The 23,683-nt window shown below is 43.0% G+C and overlaps 1 protein-coding gene across 5 annotated transcripts in view; it reads right to left on the bottom strand.

Moving 5' to 3' along the window:
- CCDC175 (coiled-coil domain containing 175) overlaps window positions 1-23,683 on the bottom strand; it is a 44,846-nt gene that overhangs the window by 11,945 nt on the left and 9,218 nt on the right. For all 5 annotated transcript variants that reach the window (XR_013635995.1, XR_013635996.1, XR_013635994.1 and 2 more), the window contains 8 exons: window positions 22,445-22,673; window positions 21,368-21,490; window positions 20,125-20,234; window positions 17,746-17,827; window positions 13,185-13,321; window positions 7,892-8,002; window positions 3,077-3,148; window positions 1,300-1,435 (listed from right to left, as the gene is read on the bottom strand). Coding sequence is in view for 2 of the 5 variants with exons in the window: in XM_078853407.1 (XP_078709533.1) it covers window positions 1,300-1,435; window positions 3,077-3,148; window positions 7,892-8,002; window positions 13,185-13,321; window positions 17,746-17,827; window positions 20,125-20,234; window positions 21,368-21,490; window positions 22,445-22,673 (1,000 nt within the window). In the remaining 3 variants the exon portion in view is untranslated. The remainder of the gene's footprint in view (window positions 1-1,299; window positions 1,436-3,076; window positions 3,149-7,891; window positions 8,003-13,184; window positions 13,322-17,745; window positions 17,828-20,124; window positions 20,235-21,367; window positions 21,491-22,444; window positions 22,674-23,683) is intronic.

The following is a 23,683-nucleotide window of genomic DNA, read 5'->3' as shown; positions in this document are numbered from 1 at the left end:
ACCTCCCTAGGTAACGCATTCCAGTGTTTCACCACCCTCTTAGTGAAAAAGTTTTTCCTAATATCCAATCTAAACCTCCCCCACTGCAACTTGAGACCATTACTCCTCGTTCTGTCATCTGCTACCATTGAGAACAGTCTAGAGCCATCCTCTTTGGAACCCCCTTTCAGGTAGTTGAAAGCAGCTATCAAATCCCCCCTCATTCTTCTCTTCTGCAGGCTAAACAATCCCAGCTCCCTCAGCCTCTCCTCATAACTCATGTGTTCCAGTCCCCTAATCATTTTTGTTGCCCTTCGCTGGACTCTCTCCAATTTATCCACATCCTTCTTGAAGTGTGGGGCCCAAAACTGGACACAGTACTCCAGATGAGGCCTCACCAATGTCGAATAGAGGGGAACGATCACGTCCCTCGATCTGCTCGCTATGCCCCTACTTATACATCCCAAAATGCCATTGGCCTTCTTGGCAACAAGGGCACACTGCTGACTCATATCCAGCTTCTCGTCCACTGTCACCCCTAGGTCCTTTTCTGCAGAACTGCTGCCTAGCCATTCGGTCCCTAGTCTGTAGCTGTGCATTGGGTTCTTCCGTCCTAAGTGCAGGACCCTGCACTTATCCTTATTGAACCTCATCAGATTCCTTTTGGCCCAATCTTCCAATTGCTCTAGGTCCTTCTGTATCCTATCCCTCCCCTCCAGCGTATCTACCACTCCTCCCAGTTTAGTATCATCCGCAAATTTGCTGAGAGTGCAATCCACACCATCCTCCAGATCATTTATGAAGATATTGAATAAAACCGGCCCCAGGACCGACCCTTGGGGCACTCCACTTGATACCGGCTGCCAACTAGACATGGAGCCATTGATCACTACCCGTTGAGCCCGACAATTTAGCCAGCTTTCTACCCACCTTATAGTGCATTCATCCAGCCCATACTTCCTTAACTTGCTGACAAGAATACTATGGGAGACCGTGTCAAAAGCTTTGCTAAAGTCAAGAAACAATACATCCACTGCTTTCCCTTCATCCACAGAACCAGTAATCTCATCATAAAAGTAAAATGGATGTAGTCGTCATTTGAAACACAGTGCTGTGTAATCATAACTGCTTTACAATTTTATTAATCATCGGTTAAAGCCAGATTCTCAGATGATATAAACTGACACAATGCCTTCAAAATCATAATGTACACCAACTGAGGATCTGGCCCTTAAAGTTTAACCACTTTGCCAAGAACCGCATGAAAGGTAGGGGATTACAATGGATAGGCTTTGTTGTAATGCCAACTGGTTAACATACCTCTCCACTTAGCTCAGCATGACGTTTTTTACCAGTCTCAAGTCTTACATTCATTTCATTCATGAATTTCTCCTCTGTTACCCACAAGAGTTCCTTCTTCTTTGCTAGGTGAAGTTGCTTCCACTGAAGCAAAGCTCTAGTGGCAAGTAGATAAACAATATCACCCATTACATGACATTGCATTGTAACTGACTGGGAAATCAGAGCTGCATTGCATGTGTAAAGTAACAAAGCAGACTTGATTCTGAGAGGATCCCACCAACAGCATAAATTCACAGGTTTCCAGGCCAGAAGGGACCACTGTGATCATCTAGTCTAACCTCCTGCATAACACAGGCTGTAGATTTTTCCAAAAATAAGTCCTAGAGAAGATCTAGCCATGCAATGGGGTAATGATGTGGATAATAAAGAGGATGGAACAATATGGCCAGAGAGCTTCAGTTCTTACCTCTGTAAGGAAAACAGAGTCAAACAGCTTGGAGGCTCTCATGGAGAAAAGCCCTAAGAGAAGTATGTAGAACTTGCCTCTCTAAAAATAACACATGTCCCTTTTGGTTTGGAAGAGCAGCACGTCTTGAGCACAGCTGAGTAAAACTGGGTTTTAGACCAGAATTTGAAGATGGTTCAGCTTGTGAGTATTTCTCCCCTTCCTACCCCTTAGGTTCACTTGGAGTTCTGAGTTTGCCAAGTAAACTTCAAAGCAAACTGGGAAAATTTTATCATCCTTTCACACACAACTCCAGTTACAATAGTTAATTCAGATTTATCCAACTTGGGGCCTCTTCCATAGCTAGCTTCCCCCTGCCCATACACACTAAAAGAGTGAGACAGGAAAGGGCCTCCTGGCATCTAAATCCAAGCATCAGTGCTTAAACAGAGAATGCAGAGTGATGCAATTTACATCTTGGCAGATCTCATCAATAGGGATGCATTTAGCATAACTCTTATTATAATGTGCTTTCAGTGGTCTTTGTAGAACATGCTTCCACCCTCCTCCCCACCACCACACCTCAAACAAAACAAACTCAATGGAAGGCTCTATTTAAAGGCTGAAAAATATGCAGTCCCCAAGAAAGCAGCTGTTATAATCCAAGATGCAAAATCATTTTAAAACAGACCATCCTCTTTCCCAGTCCACTGTGCTCATGACAGCTGGAGTCCTAAATGTCTACCAGACTGGTGGCATGATTTTCAAAGGTGCGAGCATTCTAAGTACCCATTGACTTTAACAGGAGTTGTGAGCGCTTGGAACTTGAGAAAATTAGGCCACACAGACTCAAGGTCTGATCCTGCTCCCAGTGAAATCAATGGCAAAACTCCCATTGACCTCAATTGTGTAAGATCAGCCCTAAACTGGAAAACAACAGCGATAGCTTACAAGTATACAGTGTTTTTCCATCTGGAAGGATCCCAAAGTGCTTTACAAAATTAAATTGTTACCCAAACCAGAACAATTTAATGAATTGCTGTTACAGAGCCATCTACTTGGTAAAGTTTAGCAGCTGTTACCACACAACACCACCACAGGCCAGGAAGTGAAGAATATCTCATCCAAATGAGACAGCAGAGGAATTTAGAAGACAGAATACAATTACCCCAGATGTAATTTGGCCAAGACATTGAGATGAATCACTCTTTATCCAGCAAAAAGGACCACTGGAGCTTTGGGTGGTTAGGACCTTGGTTTTAGGTCTTATTTGAAAAATCTAAACAAAGTCACTGTAAATCATTAATATGTTGATCTGTTCCTTATGAAGATGGTGACTTGTAATTTTACCTCATCTCACTTTCTCTCTTTAAACATTGCTCTAGATTCTCTAGTTCTCTTGCATAGGCATCCTTTGTGTTTCTGAAACAAGAATAAAGGTTCAAAGTAATGCTAAACCTTTGCATACTACTTTATTTTATAAGTCATTTTTTGAATATACAATTTTTAAAAGCATTTTCCAAGGCAGCAAGCTAAGCACTCCTACCAGCTGGGGACTCACTTCTCAGAAATGCACCTATTTTGGTGTGCAGTCATGGTTCTGTGCTTCATATGGTTTGTTGTTGTAGGCGACATGATTGCAAAGTTAAACAGGCACTTGGTAAAGGCTATGACAAAGCCAAGAGTCCTGACTTATGCCAGAATCAATAACAAACTGCAAGAGAAGGCAATCAGAGATCCTATTAATCAAGCCCAAAACACTAGGGCAAAAGTTTAAGAACAGAGATGCTACATTGGTATGATTTAGGTGCAGTAACTAATACAGAAGAACTTGCACAGATTGGAGCCTCAAGGCAGATGGATGCATGCATTCACTTGCACACATTATATATATTTGCTAATGTAAAAGTCCCAAGGCAAACACTAGCATGCAACAATTTTTTGTGGACTCAACACATTCAAGAGGATTTTAGTTTAAGAAAATAAAAACGCTGGTAGTTGGAGGCAGATGTAATCCTGCTCCCATATGTCTGACTGCGTTTTCAGGAGACACTGTTACCAGTGACCTGCTCTCCTTTGAGATACAAGAGGGAGATGGAAAAGCGACTACCCAAAGCCCCAAGAAGATTTGGCAGTAGGTGGTAGTGGACACTCTCCTGTGCTTGAAGGGCAGGGCTTACACCAACCCTCAGGCTGCCACCCCAGTAGACTTAAAATGTATGCAGGTGGGGTGGCCCCGCAGAGACAGCTGAACATGCCCTAACTGATATTCTGTCCACATTTGGTTAGCAAAATAATACTAGTATTTTGCTATTCAGCAATTTATAAAATTCTGTTTGCTCACCCCTCATCAGTGGATTTATTTTTCCTGGATTTTTAGAACTATTATCTGAGAGAACCCTTACAGACAATAGTATTGTGTACAGGTGGCTATTTAAAAAACAAACCAAAACAAAGACTTTACCCTTCTTCTCCTTTGTTTGTGTGTGTGTGTTCCCATGCTCCTTATCATATACATTCATAAAATATCAGGGTTGGAAGGGACCTCAGCAGATCATCTAGTCCAACTCCCTGCTCAAAGCAGGACCAATCCTCAACTTTTGCCCCAGATTCCTAAATGGTCCCCTCAAGAATTGAACTCACAACCCTAGGTTTAGCAGGCCAATGCTCAAACCACTGAGCTATCCCTCCCCACTCAATTTGATAGTTGAAAGCAGCTATCAAATCCCCCCTCATTCTTCTCTTCTGCAGACTAAACAATCCCAGTTCCCTCAGCTTCTCCTCATACGTCATGTGCTCCACCCCCTAATCATTTTTGTTACCCTCCACTGGACTCTTTCCAATTTTTCCACATCCTTCTTGTAGTGTGGGGCCCAAAACTGGACACAGTACTCCAGATGAGGCCTCACCAATGCCAAATAGAGTGGAATGATTGCGTCCCTCGATCTGCTGGCAGTGCCCCTACTTATACAGCCCAAAATGCCAATAGCCTTCTTGGCAACAAGGGCACACTGTTGACTCATATCCAGCTTCTCATCCACTGTAACCCCTAGGTCCTTTTCTGTAGAACTGCTGCCTAGCTGCTTGGTCCCTAGTCTGTAGCAGTGCATGGGATTCTTCTGTCCTAAGTGCAGGACTCTGCACTAATCCCTGTTGAACGTCATCACATTTCTTTTGGCCCAATCCTCTAATTTGTCTAGGTCCCTCTGTATCCTATCCCTACCCTCCAGCATATCTACCACTCCCCCCAGTTTAGTGTAATCTGTGAATTTGCTGAGGGTGCAATCCACGCCATCCTCCGGATCATAAATGAAGATATTGAACAAAACCAGCCCCAGGACCGACCATTGGGGTACTCCGCTTGATACTGGCTGCCAACTAGACATAGAGCCATTGATCACTGCCCATTGAGCCTGACGATCTAGCCAGCTTTTTATCCACCTTATAGTCCATTCATCCAGCCCATACTTTAACTTGCTGGCAAGAATACTGTGGGAGACAGTATCAAAAGCTTTGCTAAATTCCTACGGAATTGCTAATAATAATACATTACACAGCAGTTTTCATAACAGACTTCAAAGTGCTTTAAAAAGGGAATCAGTATCATTATTCCCATTTTACAGATGGGGAAACTAAGGCATACGGAGATGCAGTGACTTGCTATGGGTCACGCAGCACTCCAGGGCTAAGAACAGAATCCAGGTCTCCTGAATCCCCATCCAGTGCTCTATCCACAATATCATGCTGCCTTCCTGTAACACTGCACATAACACTGGGGCTGATCTTGAGAAATACTAAGTGCCAATTAAGTCAATGGGAGTTCACAGAATTGTATAATAAAATGTAAGACATTAGAGATGGAAGAGACTTTCCAATCCAGCTCTCTGAGTGCAGGATTATTCCATAAGATATAGAGCTCGGTCCAGTCTAGTTTTAAAAGTCTTAACCAATGGGGCTTCTACCACTTCTGTAGGAGATTCCTAGCATTATTTCGGATAACCAAATAATATTGAGACAGTGATAATTAGTTCACCTCCTCTTCTTGTTAATTTATTCCTTACATTTTTTAAACTACTGACTTCGCTGCATGAGTACTTCAATATGAGATTTTCCTTCTCTTTACAACATTGTTTGGCTATTCCTTACCCTTTATTTCTCAATTTCATATATACACAGAAGGTATATCCTGTTGGGTCAGTTCAAGTTAAATACCAAGATAGACATCAGACTATATCTATTGGGTCTTTTCCTTTTTCAACATAAAAAGTGAGAACAATTATTTTCCTACATTTTATCCATAACTAGGGCACCTGCATATTTATGAGGTGCCAGGAAATGCTCCTGAGAAGGATTCAGGGGGGATAACAGCAGGCAAGGAGAGGCTGGCAGCACAGCTCCTGCCAGAACCATGCTAACAAGAGGCAGCATGAAGCCAGGAAAATAGGTGGCAGTTAAAAGACAAGGGGTGTCTGTGCAGATGCGCTCCTTGCCTCTGCGTAGGCTTAGAGCACTGACCTCCCCCACCCTTTTCTGCAGAGAGGGACAGACCATGCCTTCTGGCAGAAAAATAAGCTCTGAGAGCTGAAGTTCAAGGAGTTGCCACTCCCCCATGTGGGACCTGCCCATTTAGGACAGTTATTAGAGCATAATTCTGTCATTTCACAGCGATTCAAGGATCAGGGATAATATATTCTGATTGCTACATGCTATACAGGGCTATCATGCTAAAAATAGCAGTGTGGATGTTGCCGCTTGGGCTGGAGCTCAGGGTCTTAAACCTATGGTCAGATGTGCTTGAGAGTCCAAGCTGCAGGATTCACACTGCTGTTTTTAGCCCCCTGGATGAGTTGCTCTAATGCAGTGGTTTTCAAACTTTTTTTTTCTGGCGACCCAGTTGAAGAAAATTGTTGATGCCCGTGACCCAACGGAGCTCGGGATGAGGGGCTTGGGGTGTGGAAGGGGCTCAGGGCTGGGACAGAGGGTTGGGGTGCGGGGGTGAGGGCTGCGGGGTGGGGCTGGGAATGAGGGGTTCAGGGTGTGGGAAGGGGCTCTGGGCTGGGGCAGGGGTGCAGGATGGGGTCAGGGCTCTGGCCTGGGGCCAGGGATGAGGGGTTTGGGCTGCAGGAAGGGGCCCTGGGATGGAGCAGGGGATTGGAGCACAGGCTTACATTGAGTGGCTCGTGGTCAGCGAAGCAGTGGGGGTGCTAAGGCAGGCTTCCTGCCTGTCCTGGCACCGCGGAACACGCTGCGCCCCAGAAGCAGCCAGCAGCAGGTCCGGCTCCTAGGCGGAGGTGCACAAGCGGCTCCATGCAGCTCTCGCCCGCAGGCACCCACCCCCTCCCCCCGGCCGGTGCTTGGGGCAGGGGCATTTCATGGAGCCCTGTGGCCCCCCCGGCCTAGGAGCTGGATCTGCTGCTAGCTGCTTCTGGAGTGCAGCGTGGTGAGGGAACAGGTGGGGAGGCAGCACCACCAATGAGACTTTTAATGGCCCCGTTGGCAGTGCTGACCAGAACTGCTGTGACCCAGTGCCTTACATTCCGCAACCCAGTACTGGGCCACGACCCACAGTTTGAAAACCGCTGTTCTAATGTACCAGCCAATAACAGGCCCCAAAAAGCTGTGCCAGCAACCACAGATCACAAGAGTGCACCAATGCTCCGTGAACACTCATCCCAAGCACATCCTCTACACCAGGGAGCAAGATGCAGGCTATACCACCACGTCTACACAACCCAGGGACTGCACCACATCAGAGAAAACCTCAGCCACCCAATTAGGGCAGGTTTACAGCCCCTTTGCCCCACCAAAAAAGGGCTCTAGCCTGGACTGGGATCTGAGCCATTACACTTGTTTGATTTTGAAGTTTTGTATTCAATACTATTTCTATAATATTTCTCTGAATCAGTGTCTTGTTCTTAATCTTCTTGTTTGTGTGTACTTTGCCTGGCGATAATAAATTGCAGACGGCATTATCGGTAACTAAAAAAGCAAGACTTCTTTGCATGTAATTTTATACCAATTTGCTGGTATGGTTTATAAACTCATTTGGCTTTCTCTTTAAAGTATCTTTGAATACTTAAGTTTTAGTCTTTCCCAAACTCACATGGGCCCATGATTAAGCTGCAGCCAGGTCATTAATACAGTCAATATTGAAAAGTGACATACTGAAAGATATCTTCGAGTCTCTCAACTTCATCCTCCAAGTTTTGCTCCTCCACCACACGCTTTGACATAATGTCAAGTCTTTCATCCAGCCAACTGGATAATCGTTCAAGCCTACCAAGGGAGAAAGATCAGTTATATCTTCAGTCATAAAAAGTGATTTTACTCTTCAAAAAGAAAAGCTTCAGAAATAAAACTGCCTTCTCTAAAAATCAGGACAAAAAAATGGCCATAGTGGGTCAGACCAATGATCCATCTAGCCCATTATCCTGTCTTCCAACAGTGGCTAATGCCAGGTGCTTCAGAGGGAATGAACGTGAACAGGTAATCATAGAATCATAGAATATCAGGGTTAGAAGGGACCTCAGGAGGTCATCTAGTCCAACCCCCTGCTCAAAGCAGGACTGATCCCCAATTAAATCATCCCAGCCAGGGCTTTGTCAAGCCTGACCTTAAAAACTTCTAAGGAAGGAGATTCCACCACCTCCCTAGATAACGCATTCCAGTGTTTAACCACCCTCCTAGTGAAAAAGTTTTTCCTAATATCCAACCTAAATCTCCCCCACTGCAACTTGAGACCATTACTCCTTGTTCTGTCATCTGCTACCACTGAGAACAGTCTAGAGCCATCCTCTTTGGATCCATCCCATCGCCCATTCCCAGCTTCTTGCAAACAGGGGATAGGGACACTTCAGAGAATGGTTGTGCATTCCTACCCATTCTGGCTAATAGCCATTGATGGACCTATCCTCCATGAACCTATCTAATTCTTTTTTGAACCCTGTTATAGTCTTGGCCTTCACAACATACTCTGGCAAAGAGTTCCACCAACTGACTGTGCATTGTGTGAAGAAATACTTCCTTTTGTTTGTTTTAAACCTGCTGGCTATCATTAATTCTTGTGTTATGAGAAGGAGTAAACAACACTTCCTTATTTACCTTCTCCACATCAATCATGATGGGGCAACAAGATCTGCACGCAGTATTCCAGATGTGGGCATACATGGATTTATATAGAGGTAACATGATATTTTCTGTCTTATCTATCCCTTTCCTAATGATTCCCAACATTTGGTTCACTTTTTTGACTGGCGCTGCACATTGAGTGGATGTTTTCAGAGAACTATCCACAATGACTCCAAGATCTCTTTTTTGAGTGGTAACAGCTAATTTAGACCCCATCATTTTATATGCATAGTTGGAATTATGTTTTCCAATGTACATTACTTTGTATTTATCAACATTGAATTTCATCTGCCATTTTGTTGCCCAGTTTTGTGAGATCCCTTTGTAACTCTTCGCAGTCTGCTTTGGACTTAACTATCTTGAGTAGTTTTGTATCATCATCAAATTTGCCACCTCACTGTTTACCCTTTTTCCAGATCATTTATGAATATGTTGAACAGTCCTGGTCCCAGTACAGACCCCTGGGGGACACCACTATTTACCTCTCTCCATTCTGAAAACTGACAATTTATTCTTACCCTTTGTTTCCTATCTTTTAACCAGTTACTGATCCATGAGAGTACCGTCCTTCTTATCCCATAACTACTTACTTTGCTTAAGAGCCTTTTGTGAGGGACCTTGTCAAAGGCTTTCTGAAAATCTAAGAACACTCTATCCACTGGATCACCTTTGTCCACATGTTTGTTGACCCCCTCAAAGAATTTTAGTAGATTGGTGAGGCATGATTTCCTTGTACAAAAACCATGCTGACTCTTCCCTAACAAATCACATTCATCTATCTGTCATAATTCTGTTCAGCACTAGGCAAATTGATTGCAACTACAGTAAAGAAGTGAGGCTTACTGTCTTGTAATTGCAGGGATTGCCTCTGGAACCCTTTTAAAAAATTGGTATCACATTAGCTATCCTCCAGTCATTTGGTACAGAAGCTGATTTAAATGATAGGTTACAGACTACAGTTAGTAGTTCTGCAATTTCCCATTTGAGTTCCTTTAGAACACTTGGGTGAATACCATCTGGTCTTGGTGATTTATTACTGTTTAATTTATTAATTTGTTCCAAACCCTCCTCTAATGACACCTCAATCTGGGACAGTTCCTCAGATTTGTTTCCTAAAAAGAATGGCTCAGGTGTGGGAATCTCCCTCACATCCTCAGCCATGAAGACCGATGCAAAGAATTCATTTAGTTTCTCCACAATGGCCTTATCTTTCTTGAGTGCTCCTTTAGCATCTCGATCATGCAATGGCCCCACTGTTGGTTTAGCAGGGGTCCTGCTTCGGATGCACTTTTTTTTTTGGCTGTTACTTTTTGAGTCTTTGGCTAGCTGCTCTTCAAATTCTTTTTTAGCCTTCTTAATTATATTTTTACACTTCACTTGCCAGAGTTTATGCTCCTTTCTATTCTCCTCAATAGAATTTAACTTCCACTTTTTACAGGATGCCTTTTTGCCTCTAACTGCTTCTTTTACTTGGCTGTTTAGCCACGGTGGCACTTTTTTGGTCCTCTTACTATATTTTTTAATTACAGGTTTTCATTTAAAATGAGCCTCTATTACGGTGTTTTAAAAAAGTTTCCATGCAGCTTGCCGGGATTTCACTTTTGGCACTGTACCTTTTAATTTCTGTAAACTACATTTTTCATTTTTGTGTAGCTCCCCTTTCTGAAATTAAATATTACTGTGGTGGGCTGCTTTGGTGTCCCCCTCCCCATAGGGATGTTACATTTTCTTACGTTATGGTCACTATTACCAAGCGATTCAGCTATATTCATCTCTTGGACCAGAACCTGTACTCCACTTACGACTAAATCAAGAATTGCCTCTCCTTTTGTGGGTTTCAGGAATATGCTGCTCCAAGAAGCAGTCATGTAAGGTGTCATAGAATCATAGAATCATAGAATATCAGGGTTGGAAGGGACCCCAGAAGGTCATCTAGTCCAACCCCCTGCTCAAAGCAGGACCAATTCCCAGTTAAATCATCCCAGCCAGGGCTTTGTCAAGCCTGACCTTAAAAACCTCTAAGGAAGGAGATTCTACCACCTCCCTAGGTAACGCATTCCAGTGTTTCACCACCCTCTTAGTGAAAAAGTTTTTCCTAATATCCAATCTAAACCTCCCCCACTGCAACTTGAGACCATTACTCCTCGTTCTGTCATCTGCTACCATTGAGAACAGTCTAGAGCCATCCTCTTTGGAACCCCCTTTCAGGTAGTTGAAAGCAGCTATCAAATCCCCCCTCATTCTTCTCTTCTGCAGGCTAAACAATCCCAGCTCCCTCAGCCTCTCCTCATAACTCATGTGTTCCAGTCCCCTAATCATTTTTGTTGCCCTTCGCTGGACTCTCTCCAATTTATCCACATCCTTCTTGAAGTGTGGGGCCCAAAACTGGACACAGTACTCCAGATGAGGCCTCACCAATGTCGAATAGAGGGGAACGATCACGTCCCTCGATCTGCTCGCTATGCCCCTACTTATGTCAAGAAAGTTTATCTCTGCATCCCATCCTGAGGTGACTGTGACCCTCTGTAGCCCAAAGCAACTCCCTGGCACCCCCATATTTACCATAGTTTTGTGATTATGATATGCTTTGTACAAAGTATGCCTTGTGATGTAGCATTTTAAAAGTCTTGATCTGTTGAACATTAATACCCTGTTGGACTGTATGTGCTATCATTGTATGGGAAGTTATGAAGTTTTGCTATGTGTGTGTTACTGAAATATGGTGCAAGGTTGGGAACACCCACAACCAGCCTTTCAGGTGCAACAAGGAAGCAGCCAGACACTGATAATGGCCCATTAAGAGGAATACACTCTCTCAAGGACTACTCCAGGAACTGTATACAATGGAGGCCTCTCAGAGAGAGCACACAGACAATGGAGACCGCTTGACGCACCTCTTAGCAAAAGGTCTTTCCAGTAAGATGGAAGAACTATAAAGGAGGGGAAGTGACATCATCATTTGTCCTCACTCTCCCCACAACTCAACACTTGGAAACATGTCTGGAGAACAAAGACTGAAATGGGGAGGCGGTCTCAGGCTGGAAAGGAGAATCCCAGGTTTTGTATTAAGGAACTATACCATCAGGGTGAGACATGGCTTGATTGAAATCCTGTCTAATTTATAGAACTCAGATTGTGATTTTATTTTTATTTCTTAGGTAACCAACTTTATTCCGTATGTTTATTACTTATAATCACTTAAAATCTATCTTTCTGTAGTTAATAAATCTGTTTTATATTTTACCTAAAACAGTGTGTTTTCCTTGAAGTGCTTGGGGAATCTGCTCAGTGCACAAAAGCTGGCACATGTCTGCTTTCCTTTGTAGAAGTGGCAAACTGGGTAATAAATTTACACTGGTCAGGCTGGGGAGCCGTGGGGAATTGGCTGGAGCCTCTCTATTGTTGGTTCATGAGTGGCTAGGAGAAGCATTCATGTAACTCAGCTGCTTGTGTCCCTGCCTGTGGGTGTCTGTGTAAGTGCAAGACCTGGAGAGGTTTGCAGCTTGGCACAGCTTCATAGTGTGAGAGGGAGCCCAGGTTGTTATGACAGAGGGCTCGGTGATACCCCACTTTCAGGTTGTGCCCTGGGGAACCTGTCACAGTGATATGTACCCAGTTAATATGGGGATAGGTGAAATTCCGCATTATTATTGAGTTTATTTGTATAGCTCCTCTAATATCCCTGAGCATTTCACAGTCTCTATCACCATCCTGATCAGTAGTATATCTCTACTGCTATATTCTTATTATTCAAGCATGGAATTACTATCTATAGAGATTCTATGGTACCATTTGGTTCATTTATGATTTTTACTTTATTTGACTCTACACTTTTGTTCACATATAGTGCCACTCCCTGACCAGTATGACCTATTCTGTCTTTCTGATACATTTTGTTCTCTGATATTATTGTGTCCCATTGACTATCCTCATTCCACAAAGTTTCGGTGATGCCTATTACATCAATATCCTCATTTAATACGAGGCACTCAAGTTCACCCATCTTAGTATTTAGACTTCTAGCATTTGTATATAAGCACTTAAAAATTTGTCACTTTTTAGCTGTCTGCCATTATGTGAAATAACTGAATGGGACTCTTTTTCATTTGGCTGTTTTCTTATCAGATCCTACCTGTATTTTATCATATTCCATCCTCTCCTCCTTACTAAGATACAGAGAATCTCCATTAATAGATCCTCCCCTACGGGACATCTCTGTCCAAACCACATGCTCCTCCACACCTGTCGGCTTTCCCTCAGCTCTTAGTTTAAAAACTGCTCTACGACGCTTTTAATTCTCAGAATTAAGAAATTGACAGTTTAAACCTACTCTGTTGCTGCCTCGTCCCTTTTTGCATGTAAGTGTTCCTCTTCCACCAGTAATATTCGATACTGGCTACTTATAAATTTATTTTCATGTTTAAGTTTTCTATTCAGGCCTTCAGCTGTACTTAATTCTTCCTTAGCCTAGAAATAAAGACCAAAGATAGTTACTAAATATTCATTCTAATTCCCAGTCTATTTTACATATATCTAATAGTCATTGTAATAATACTTTGTACTGCCACATCACCTTCCATCAGAAAATCTGAGAGACTTTTACTTAATTAAACTTCACAGCACCCCTGTGTGACCCTAAGAAACCCTCAGTACCAACTAGCAAAGTCTATAACATACTTATCTTCATAATTGTTATAAGATGTATGTACAGATACTATTTAAGGAGCTGTGTATATGTCCCAAAATTGGTGTCCAAGGTAGAGCTGACAAACAGGTTTGGGGTCAGACAAAGGACGTTTAGCCACCTGTCTCTCTGTTGACTATGTAGTTTAAGCATGATAAGCCAACACAATGGAAGCCAAATCTGCCTGCAGACTAAGCAGGAGTATGTGAAGACACCTGGGAGCCAGCATCCCAGGAAAAGAACCTCAGGGGTCATCCTGACTATGGGGACAAAAACAGCGGTCTTTGGCGTATAAGAGGAAGGCAAGAGGGCAGACATCTTTTTTATCCTTCACCGAGGAAGCAAAAAGAACAGCCCTTTTTGTGTTCATGAAAGTTGGATCCTAGCCATATTGGTTAGTGATGTTGGAAGAAAGCTTTGCGTGAGATAAAACTGCTTTCAGACAGATGTTTAGCCTGTTAAAGTTAAGTTCAGACTATAAGAAGTGTGTTATACTTGTTTTTTTATGTAACCATTTATGTTTCCATCAGCCTGACTCAGTATCTCTTAAATCTTAATCTTTGATAATACACTTACGACTATTTCCTTACAAATACAGCTCAGCATAGGAATGTTATAAAGGACCGCATCCTGATTTGCACCAGTCAAGCTGTGTGTATACTGTTCCCTTGGGAACAGCTTACCTGGTAATTTCTGAGAGTGTCCCATGACAGAAGCCAGATACTACTGGGGGACACTTCAGAGGAGCTCAGGGACTGGGTTGCATCTAGTATTAATCTGCAAGTCAAAGTTAGGGCTGTCATAAGCCCAGAGAAGAATGCTTGAGTGGCTGACAGGCTGGCAGTGTAAGGAAGCTGACACCCAGTTATTACAATTTAGACTCCCTCTCACTGGAAGCAGTGGGTAACAAGGTGACTCTCAGTCTTGGGCACCCCAAGAAAATATCACAACCTGGGACACGCAATAACCCTCATCTATTGTTTCACCCAAATCTTCAGCTCCATTGTAGCACAGCTTCTTTGGAACAGACCCTAGGAAACATTCACCAGTCCACTCTGACCGTTTTGTGCTGCTCCAGCTCCAGACAAAAGCCACAAACCCAATTTAACTGGCTGGTTAAGTCAGGTTTATATCTACTTTGAATCATGGGAGTGATTAACAAAAAAACAACTGCCAGAGCTGTACCAGTGAATTTGGGTCCTTAATTTTACCTGATGATAGCTACTAGAGAAATAAGTTCATTTGCCTAAGAGTGAGCCTGTAGCGAGGCGATGCCTCACTGGTGTGGCGCCTCCTGCTGGTCGTCTTGGGAATTAGCTCATGTCCAGCTCTGGAGCGTCCTTTGCAGGCCAGTGTCTCGCTTGCCACTGGACCCCGGTGCCCTTTACCCTGGGGTTCTGCCCCAGCAGTACCCCCACACTCTGGGTCTCCCCTCCCAGGGGAACCCCCAACCCTCTAAACCCACCTTGCCTCAGTGGCTACTGCCAGTCATCATATAGCCCCCGCTCACTGGGGCAGACTGCAGTCTGTAATGGCAACTCATCACAGGCAAGGGGGTAGGACCAGTTATCTCTGCATAACCCGGGGCTGCACTTCTGCAAGCCCAGTACCTGTGTAGGCCTTCACCAAGGCCTGCAGCCTGGGGGTTTACCAGGCGGGAGCTCCCCTTACCCTTCCCCAGCCCTGCTCTGCTTAGGCACCTTCATCTCCCAGGCAGCCAGCCCTTCTCCCTCCAGGTCTAGAGTGAGACTCTTCCCGCTCCTGGCCCCCATCCCTCTTATAAGGGCCAGCTGGGCCCCGATTGAGCCGCCCGCAGCTGTGGCTGCTTTCCCAATCAGCCTTTTCTTATCGGCTTTCAGTCTTAGCCCTCTCCAAGGGCTGGCTTTTAACCCCTGTTCTGCAGGAGTGGGGCAGCCGCCCCACTACAGAGCTGTTTTAAGGAAATGGCATGTATTAAAAAAGAGAGGATGAAACAGCAGTAAAATCCAAAGGTGAAAACATGCTCAATTTATAGACAATGGTCAGTTATACTATTTCACTTTTTGTCATTGATTCTTGTGCACTGGGACCCACTTATTTAGAGTTTATTACTTCACTCCTATGTAAACAACTCAAACACAATGCTATAGCAGGGTACATCGAAAATAATACCTGCTATAAAAATTGTCTGATTCCCAAGATATGTTTTCTGTGCCCTAAAACAAACATGGATCAAAATAAAACAAATGTTATTTAAACCCTGAACATGCAAAGGATTGTGCCTTGTCAGGCCCCACTTTTGCAAACAATTGCAGTCAATGAGGCTCTGTGCAAGTGTGATGGCTCACCCACTTGCAGACTCTGGGCCCAAGTGATTACTTGAAAAAAATTAGTCCAATATTAGAATATTAACCTAGAGTGCACCCACAAATATAACAATAAAAAAAGTGACAAAAAGTAGTTCTGATCAAGAAATAAATGTTCTGCATACACACTACAACATAAAATAATGCTGCTTATATAAATTATACCTATTAACAGATCAGATCACAGGTATTTTGCAGTTATTTATGGCTAATAGATTTGCGCTGTATTCATAGTACTATATACCAAAATGGCTTATATACAAAAGCTAATTACAAACGTCACACCATCATGTGAAAGTGTAAAAGAAGGCCAATTGTTCATGATTAAGGCCATGTTTTAGTCACAGGTATTTTTAGTAAAAGTCACGGACAGGTCATGGATAGTAAACAAAAATTCATGGCCCATGACGTGTCCATGACTTTTATTATATACCCCTGACTAAAAGATGTGGGGTGGGTGGGCACGCCTTGGGGGGTAGCCTGGGAGGCACCGTGGGTGCTTGGGGAGTGGGGAGCACAGCGGGGGGGGAGCGTTGTGGGTTCTTGGGTGGGAGGGTTGGCGAGGCTGGGGCAGGCTCCCTACCCGGCTCCTGAGCTCCATGTGCTGCCTCTGCTCCACCCCAAGCCCCAGTTCTGCAGCTTCCAGTGGTTGGGAACCATGGCCAATGGGAGCTGCGGGGGCAGTGCCTGCGGGCAGAGGCAGCATGTGGAGCTAGGAGCTGAGGGAGGGGAGTTCCTGTAGCCCTGCCAGGGAGCCCACCCTAAGTAAGCACTGCCCTGCACCTGAACCCCCAGCCCTAGGCCCTCCCCCACATCCAAATGCCTGCTGCTGGGGGGCGGGATGGATGAGACTGCCCCAGCAACAGCCGGTGCAACTGGCCCAGGGGCTGCCTGAGCTGCTCAGGCGGCCCCCCGAGCCAGGCACACTAACTGCTGCAGAAGTCACCGAGGTCATGGAATCTATGATTTCCGTGACAAACACTGAGCCTTATTCATGATTCCTGTTGGCTGTTTAGAGGGATTCCAGGACAAATTTTTTGGTGGCCTCAGAGTGCAGCCATCAACTCTTGCTGGTGGCCGCTGTCATACTTTTTCCTAAAATACTTAATTAGCTTTAGGAAAAACAAATAAATATGCACATACACATGTCCAAATCATTGTAATCTATTTATTGCTAGCTAGTAAGCCTGTTATAAAAAGTGATATTAACAAACATACACGTACCACTTTTCACAGAAGGCTTACTCACTCCCGGCAAGCCTGTGAACAAATTAAGCCCTAGATGGGGGGTTGGGGTAAGAAGTAGGGGCCAGGGGTGACAGTGTTGGGGGGGTCCAGGGGAGACAGTGGGAGGCCAGAGCCCGAAGCCAGAGCCCAAAGCCCTGTGGCTGGGGATGGAATCTGAAACTGTGTGTCCAGAGCTGGAGCCCGAAGCCCTGTGGCCGGAGCCTGCCACCATGCCACCCCAGGGGTGAAACCCAAAGCCTGAGCCCCACCACACTTGGGAAGGTGGGGGAACTCACCAGTTGCCTGTTCCTCCAGCATTGTGCCCCAGCAGTCTCCAGAGGGGGGCAGGGCCCAACCCCTGCTTGCAGCCCCAGCAGACAACACCAAGGCATTTAATCCAGGAGCAACGGGGGGCAAGGGAGGGGGGCTGCTTTGCCCTCCCCCACCCCCAATCACAGCCCAGGAGGCCGTGGTCGCAAGAAAAACCACTGGTGGCCGCATTTTAGAAACGCTGGCTGTTGGTGTAGTTTTTCAGGCATTTTCATAAACTCTGGTCCAAGATCTCATACATTTCATATATATTCATATATTTTAAAAACCAATGAAGTAGTAAAAAAATATCTTCTACTTCTTACCTTTGCTATATCAATATTTAGATGCTCTCTTTCTTGGGCAATTTTTGATTGCAAAAGGAGGAGGTCAGAATCAAGGCTATATCTATGAAGCAAAGCCAATGCAGACATATTAAGGAGTGAACATGAACAAAGCACTATGACCAATAGGCCATTAAATATTACGTAGTCTTATTCTTATACCTTTAGTGTAAACACAACATACAATTTTTTTGAATACACCTTGAACTTTTATCAAATACAGAGATTTTTTACTCAGCAGTGGGCGTTTCCCAGGTACACACCTGATTAATATACAACTTATGAAGCTGATAAAGCCAGCCAACGACAGTGGGTATGTCTATTCTGCAACCGGAGATCTGATAGCGGCATGTGTAGACATACCTGCACTAGCTGTGGTCTAGCTAGCTTGCTAAAAATAGCAGTGAAAATGTGGCAGCACAGACTTCAGTGTGAGCTATACTAGACTGCCGTGAGACCCTGGGTATCTATTCATGTTGCTAGCTTGCACTGAAGCCTGTGCAGCTGCATCTTCACTGCTAATTTTAACCAATTTAGTTCTAATAAGGCCTACCCAAACTGCAATTAGCCACAAAATTAGAGCTAGGAGGCCTACCCAAGCTGCAATCACACCTTTGACTGCAGTGTAGACATACCCAGTGATACCAGCCTCGTGGAAGGAATTCAAATTGAAAACAAATTCATACTTCTTGCTTCTGATGGACATTGTGTGCTTGTGTGTCTTAGAGAGTGCAGGAGAAGCATGACAGCTATTCACTTTCCTTGCTCCTCATGTAGGATTGACCATGGTCAAGCAAGGAGCCAGCTGGCCCATCCTCCTAGCTAGAGGAAAAATGTGAGAAGTAAGAAATCTGACAAAGGAGGAAAGAATTTAAGAAAGGAAGAGGAGAAAAACTGCTGGCTTCATAACAAAGAAATGTGGAAACCTGAGAACCTCATGTGGCGTGGGCTTTGGGATCTGTGCCATTTACAGGGAAAGAAAGAACATACTACGGCAGGTCTACAGTTTAACTTAACTGACTAATGCCCTTGCCCATTATATAATATGAGGTGGAGCTAGAGATAATGGCAAGAAAATGTAGAGCAAAAAAGGCACCTCACACAGTTTGGGGACTATAAAATATAACAATCATACAAAGGGAATGCTTTTGTCATACCAGCCAGTGAAATTCACTGCAGCATGTCACAAAGGCCCTGAGCCTGTGAACATGTATACATGTGCTTCAATTTATTAGTATGAATAGTCCCACTGAAGTCAACACTCATGGTAGTAAAATGAAGCATGTACATAAATGTTGACAGGTCAGGGCCATGTTCGGGTACTGGACTGCAGCTGGATTTTGAAAAGATGCGCGTAGTCATGCCAGCTAGGAAAAGGGTAGTCAAAATTCAGAGTTCAAGGCAATAAGCTCCCAGGATTAATATTTTCCCTACGGTTAGGTGCTTTTGCCTTCCTCCAAAGCATCAGGTATTGGCCATTGGTGGAGGCAAGATCTTGGATTTCAACTGGAAGTCTGATTTGCGAAGAAAATTTCCATGTTGTATTTTTCCATTAACTAAAAAACCACTTAATTTCAAAATTGTTAAAAAGCTCAGAGAAATTACTGAGAATGTGTACATTTCACTATCGCCCTTCAGTCGGGGTAATCTGGGAGCCAAATGATGAGCTCAGTAGTACCATTTAAAGTAATCCATGGCTCAGCTTCCTCCCTGCCCCTTTGGGGTGTCTTTCACCTTTGGGAGTACATGGAAGGAGTGTCCCTGCCCTACAGAACACAGGGATTGTAGCTGTGCAGGAGGGCAACAGAGTGCATTGGTGGTGACGTGTACCCTCCCCAGCCCACACACGAGGAGCAGCTGGGCACAATTCTAGCCCTATGTACACTGTATGTGAATATTTATTCTATGGCAACTACCTCAAATTCACCAATATATCATTTGGGTTACTTTTCGTGTGTGCGCGCCCACTGAAATAAATGGAAAGAATCCCACTGACTTCAGTGAACACTCGATTGGCCCCTAAAATATTGCTATTTTGAATGAAGTCAGCCATTCTGTCTTTATAAACAATCACACAAACAGAAAGACTGACAGGTGACCTGCAATATTTTAGAAAGAGGGGTAGTTTGATTCCCAGGAATAGCACTGGATTGTGCAACCAATGAACAGATTAGATACCAAAGCTACATTTATAAATACAATAGCTGACTTGAAGTTACTTACCATTCCATATATTCAATTATTCAAATAATTTATTAAATCTGGCTGGTTACAAAAAAATACTGTTGTTAACTCCTTAAAGATTACAGAAATATTAAATGCCGATACAAGTTTAGCAAAGAGTACAATCAAATCACTTACTTCCTTTTGCAGAGTTCCAGCTTTTCCGTTATTTTAAGTTCTAATTCCATTATTAGTTGTTCGGTTCTTTCTTTCAGTTGTGCTATCTGAACTTTCTCATTAAAAATAGTCTATTAAAATTAATTTAGTTAGTACTGATATACAATATTTCCATAAATAGTATTCACATTATTCATTTACTGCTACTTTTTTTCTTTTTTAAAGACCATGTAATTTTTGCATATGATTTTTGTATAACTTTTTAATATTTATTCTGAAATGTCACAAACAAAACCATTAGCCAATATACAAAAAAAAGATATTTAAGGTACTAGTCAAGCCAGTGCTTTTCTATATGTACTCTATTTTATCACTAACAGTGTTAATAAACTGAGTCACAGTGGTAACCAAAAGAGATTTAAAGATCTTTGAGCTACGAACACTATCCTCTAACTTGTCTTCGCTGCAGAGTTAACTTGAATTATAATTTGAGTTTAGCCCCTAACTCAACACCTGTTCACACACAAAAGCCTTAACAAGTGCAGTAGTGCTTTTAACTCAAGTTGGCTGACCCATCAGGAAGTATGAGCCAACCCATCAGCTGCTAATCCAATCACTCTGTGATGCTCATGTGTTATTTCACCATGTCTGCCCTTCAGGGTCCTGTAGCAACATAGCTGTGCCAGCACAACTCCACAGTGTGCTCGCAGCCTACAGCAACAGAAGGAATTTTTCCGTCATTGTAGAAACATCACCTTCCCAGGCAATGGTAGCTAAGGCCATGTCTGCACTACAGTGGCCGCAATTCGCTGCTCCAGGCCAACGGGAGCTGCTGGAATCGGCGCTGGCACTGGCCTGGAGCAGTGAACCCTTGGCCTGGAGCAGCGATCAGCCAAACCTGCGGATGCGGCAGGTAAACAAACCGGCCTGGCCTGCTAGGGGCTTTTCCTGCTCAACCAGCAGAACAAGTTTGGGAACCACTGTGCTATAGCAATACTGGTATAATTCCCCCATGCGGACACTCTATTCCAGAACAAAAGTGACTTTATTATGGAATAATTACTGGTTAATAATGCCGGTTAATTTCCTGATGTAGATAAGTCCTTAGCTCTTTCATTCTTTCTTCATAGAAGCTGGTCCCTCCAGCCCTCTTCTCTTAACTCCCTCCAATTTGTCTAGCTACTAAATTCAAAGTTGATGCCCTTTACAGTAAAAATTTGCATTGAAATAAGAACTCTATTGCGAGAAGCTATTTTCTCCTTACCGCTGAATTTTGAGCTATCTCAGACTGCACAGCTGATAGCTTTTTGGACAATTCTTCAAATTCATCCTTTTTTCCTGAAGTTTTTGCCTTCTGAAGATCAAGTTTTGTTTTCATCTTTGCGTTCTACATTTAAAAATATAACCAGTTTTACAAGCTACTATGTATTGCTTAACTAAAGAAGAAAGTCTCTATATTTGTAAATAGGGCAGTCTCTGGAGCCTTTCAATAAAAATTATACTAGAAGAAAAGAACTTTCTACAGGAGCACTGTCTATAATTTGTGTGTACAAACCCTACAGGAAAATCCTATTAATAATTCATTAAAATACAGTATTAATTTAGGCTCTGACCCAGCAAAGACTTACGCACATGCTTAGTTTTATATGCTATAAACAGTCCCACTAACTTACATAGGACTACTCACAGTGCATAAAATTAGGCACGTGATTAGGTTCTGGCAGTACTGGGCCTATAATTTGTTCTACAGAAAAATATTTTTGTCAAACTAAAAGAATATAACATCCTTTAAGAGGTATTTTATGGCATTTTTCAAAACAGAAATCAAGAAAGACAAAATATAAAAGCTATAAAATAAAGATATTTTTCTCCTTTCTCTCTCCTCATATTAAAGTAATTAAACATGAGTCAAAATTCAATAGGCAATTTAAGAGAATATAAGAAATTGTGTGTATATATATATATATATATATATATATATATATATATATATGTATATAAAAGCTCTTATATTCTCTTAAATTCTATCACGTGTGTGTGTTTTGCACCCCCTCTCCAATACAAAGAGTTTGTTAGAAGTCACTTTTCTGTTGTACTGGTATGAAGACATAATTTGACTCCATGAGAGCAAACTGTGTAAAATGTTTAGCATAAATATTATTATGATTTATTATTTGTATGATCATAGTACTAGGGAGCCCTACTCATGGACCAGGGCCCCATTGTGCTGGGCACTGAACAAACATCAACATTTCAGTATAATTCCTAAAACCATTTCAGTTTTGCAGCTATATTAACCTGTATACGTTTATGAGTCTGGAGTACAGTGCATGATATTTACCTTTCTAGCCCACACTTCTTTTTCATCATTAAATATTTTTATTTCTTTAGCTAGAACATCTTTCACTTCTTGCACAGCATTCATTAGGTTGATTATTTCTTGTTCTGCATCCCTTTTTTTGTTGCAAAACTCATTTAAAAGTATATTTGTGTTAGCTTTTTGTGCCATCTGCTGGTTCAGTAAGGCTACAGCTTCTTCATGCTGGACCCACAGCCACTCTTGCTCCTTACTGGCAAAAATAAATCAGAGACAGATTATACTGCATACCTGCCATAAGGATTAAAGTCCTGGTCCAAAGCCTGCGGAAGTCAGTAAAAACACTGCAGTGTAGCTCTAGACCTGAACCTTTATTTTCTACCTTTCAATACAGTAAAGCTTACATTCATGACTCTGACAACTATAGCACCATATAGATATAAAATATAGGTACAGAAGTGCATATAGAATTGCCTATCATTAAGACTATCTAAGCCTGTCCATTTTAAAGGTTAATTTTCAGTTGCTTATAACATTCTCAAAGTTTTACTTTTTCAGGTGTGAATATTTTCTGAAAGTTTAATAAAAAATAGATGAACTGTTTTCCAAAACAGAAGGAATGAAAAAAAATCAGTTTTCCTGCAGTAAAAAACTACGCTATGATCTCTTTTTGAACAACTCTAGCTCCTTGGCAGAAAGTGACAGGAACATAAAATCTGGCATGGACAAAGCAAATGCCCCTACATCTCAGTGGGACAATGTGGAAAAGGAATCTCCATGAGGGGGTGTTTGCAGAGATTTTGGCCTGGTCTACAATTAAAGTTTATACCAATATAGTTATGTCACTCAGGGAAGTGGAAACTTCACACCTCCGAGCCAGGATAGCTATGCTGACAAAATCCCCAGTGTAGACGCAGTTGTGCTGACAGACAAGGGGGTCTGTTGGCATCACTAATGTTGTTTGCAGAAGTGGTGTTCCCATACTGGCAGAACTCCTCCTTCTGTCACTGTATGTTGCGTCTATACTAGGAAGTTATGCTGACACAACTATGCATGGCATTGCCCCCCAAAGCATTAGGGGACTATCTCAGCATAAACACCTAACTCAGAGCTCTCTCCCACAGGTGGTGATCTGGGGCTGCAAATTTAAAACTATCCTTATTTCTGACTGTCCTCTGACATTCACTGTTGCAGGCAGAAGGCTCTCCCTCTGCCGCTGTCATCATAGCCAGATCTGTAGACACTTTTCCATAAGCCAATCTA

This window comes from Lepidochelys kempii, chromosome 6 (genome assembly GCF_965140285.1).
Source record: "Lepidochelys kempii isolate rLepKem1 chromosome 6, rLepKem1.hap1, whole genome shotgun sequence".
Taxonomy (NCBI): Eukaryota; Metazoa; Chordata; order Testudines; family Cheloniidae; genus Lepidochelys; species Lepidochelys kempii.
This window is presented reverse-complemented; position numbering and strand designations above follow the sequence as displayed.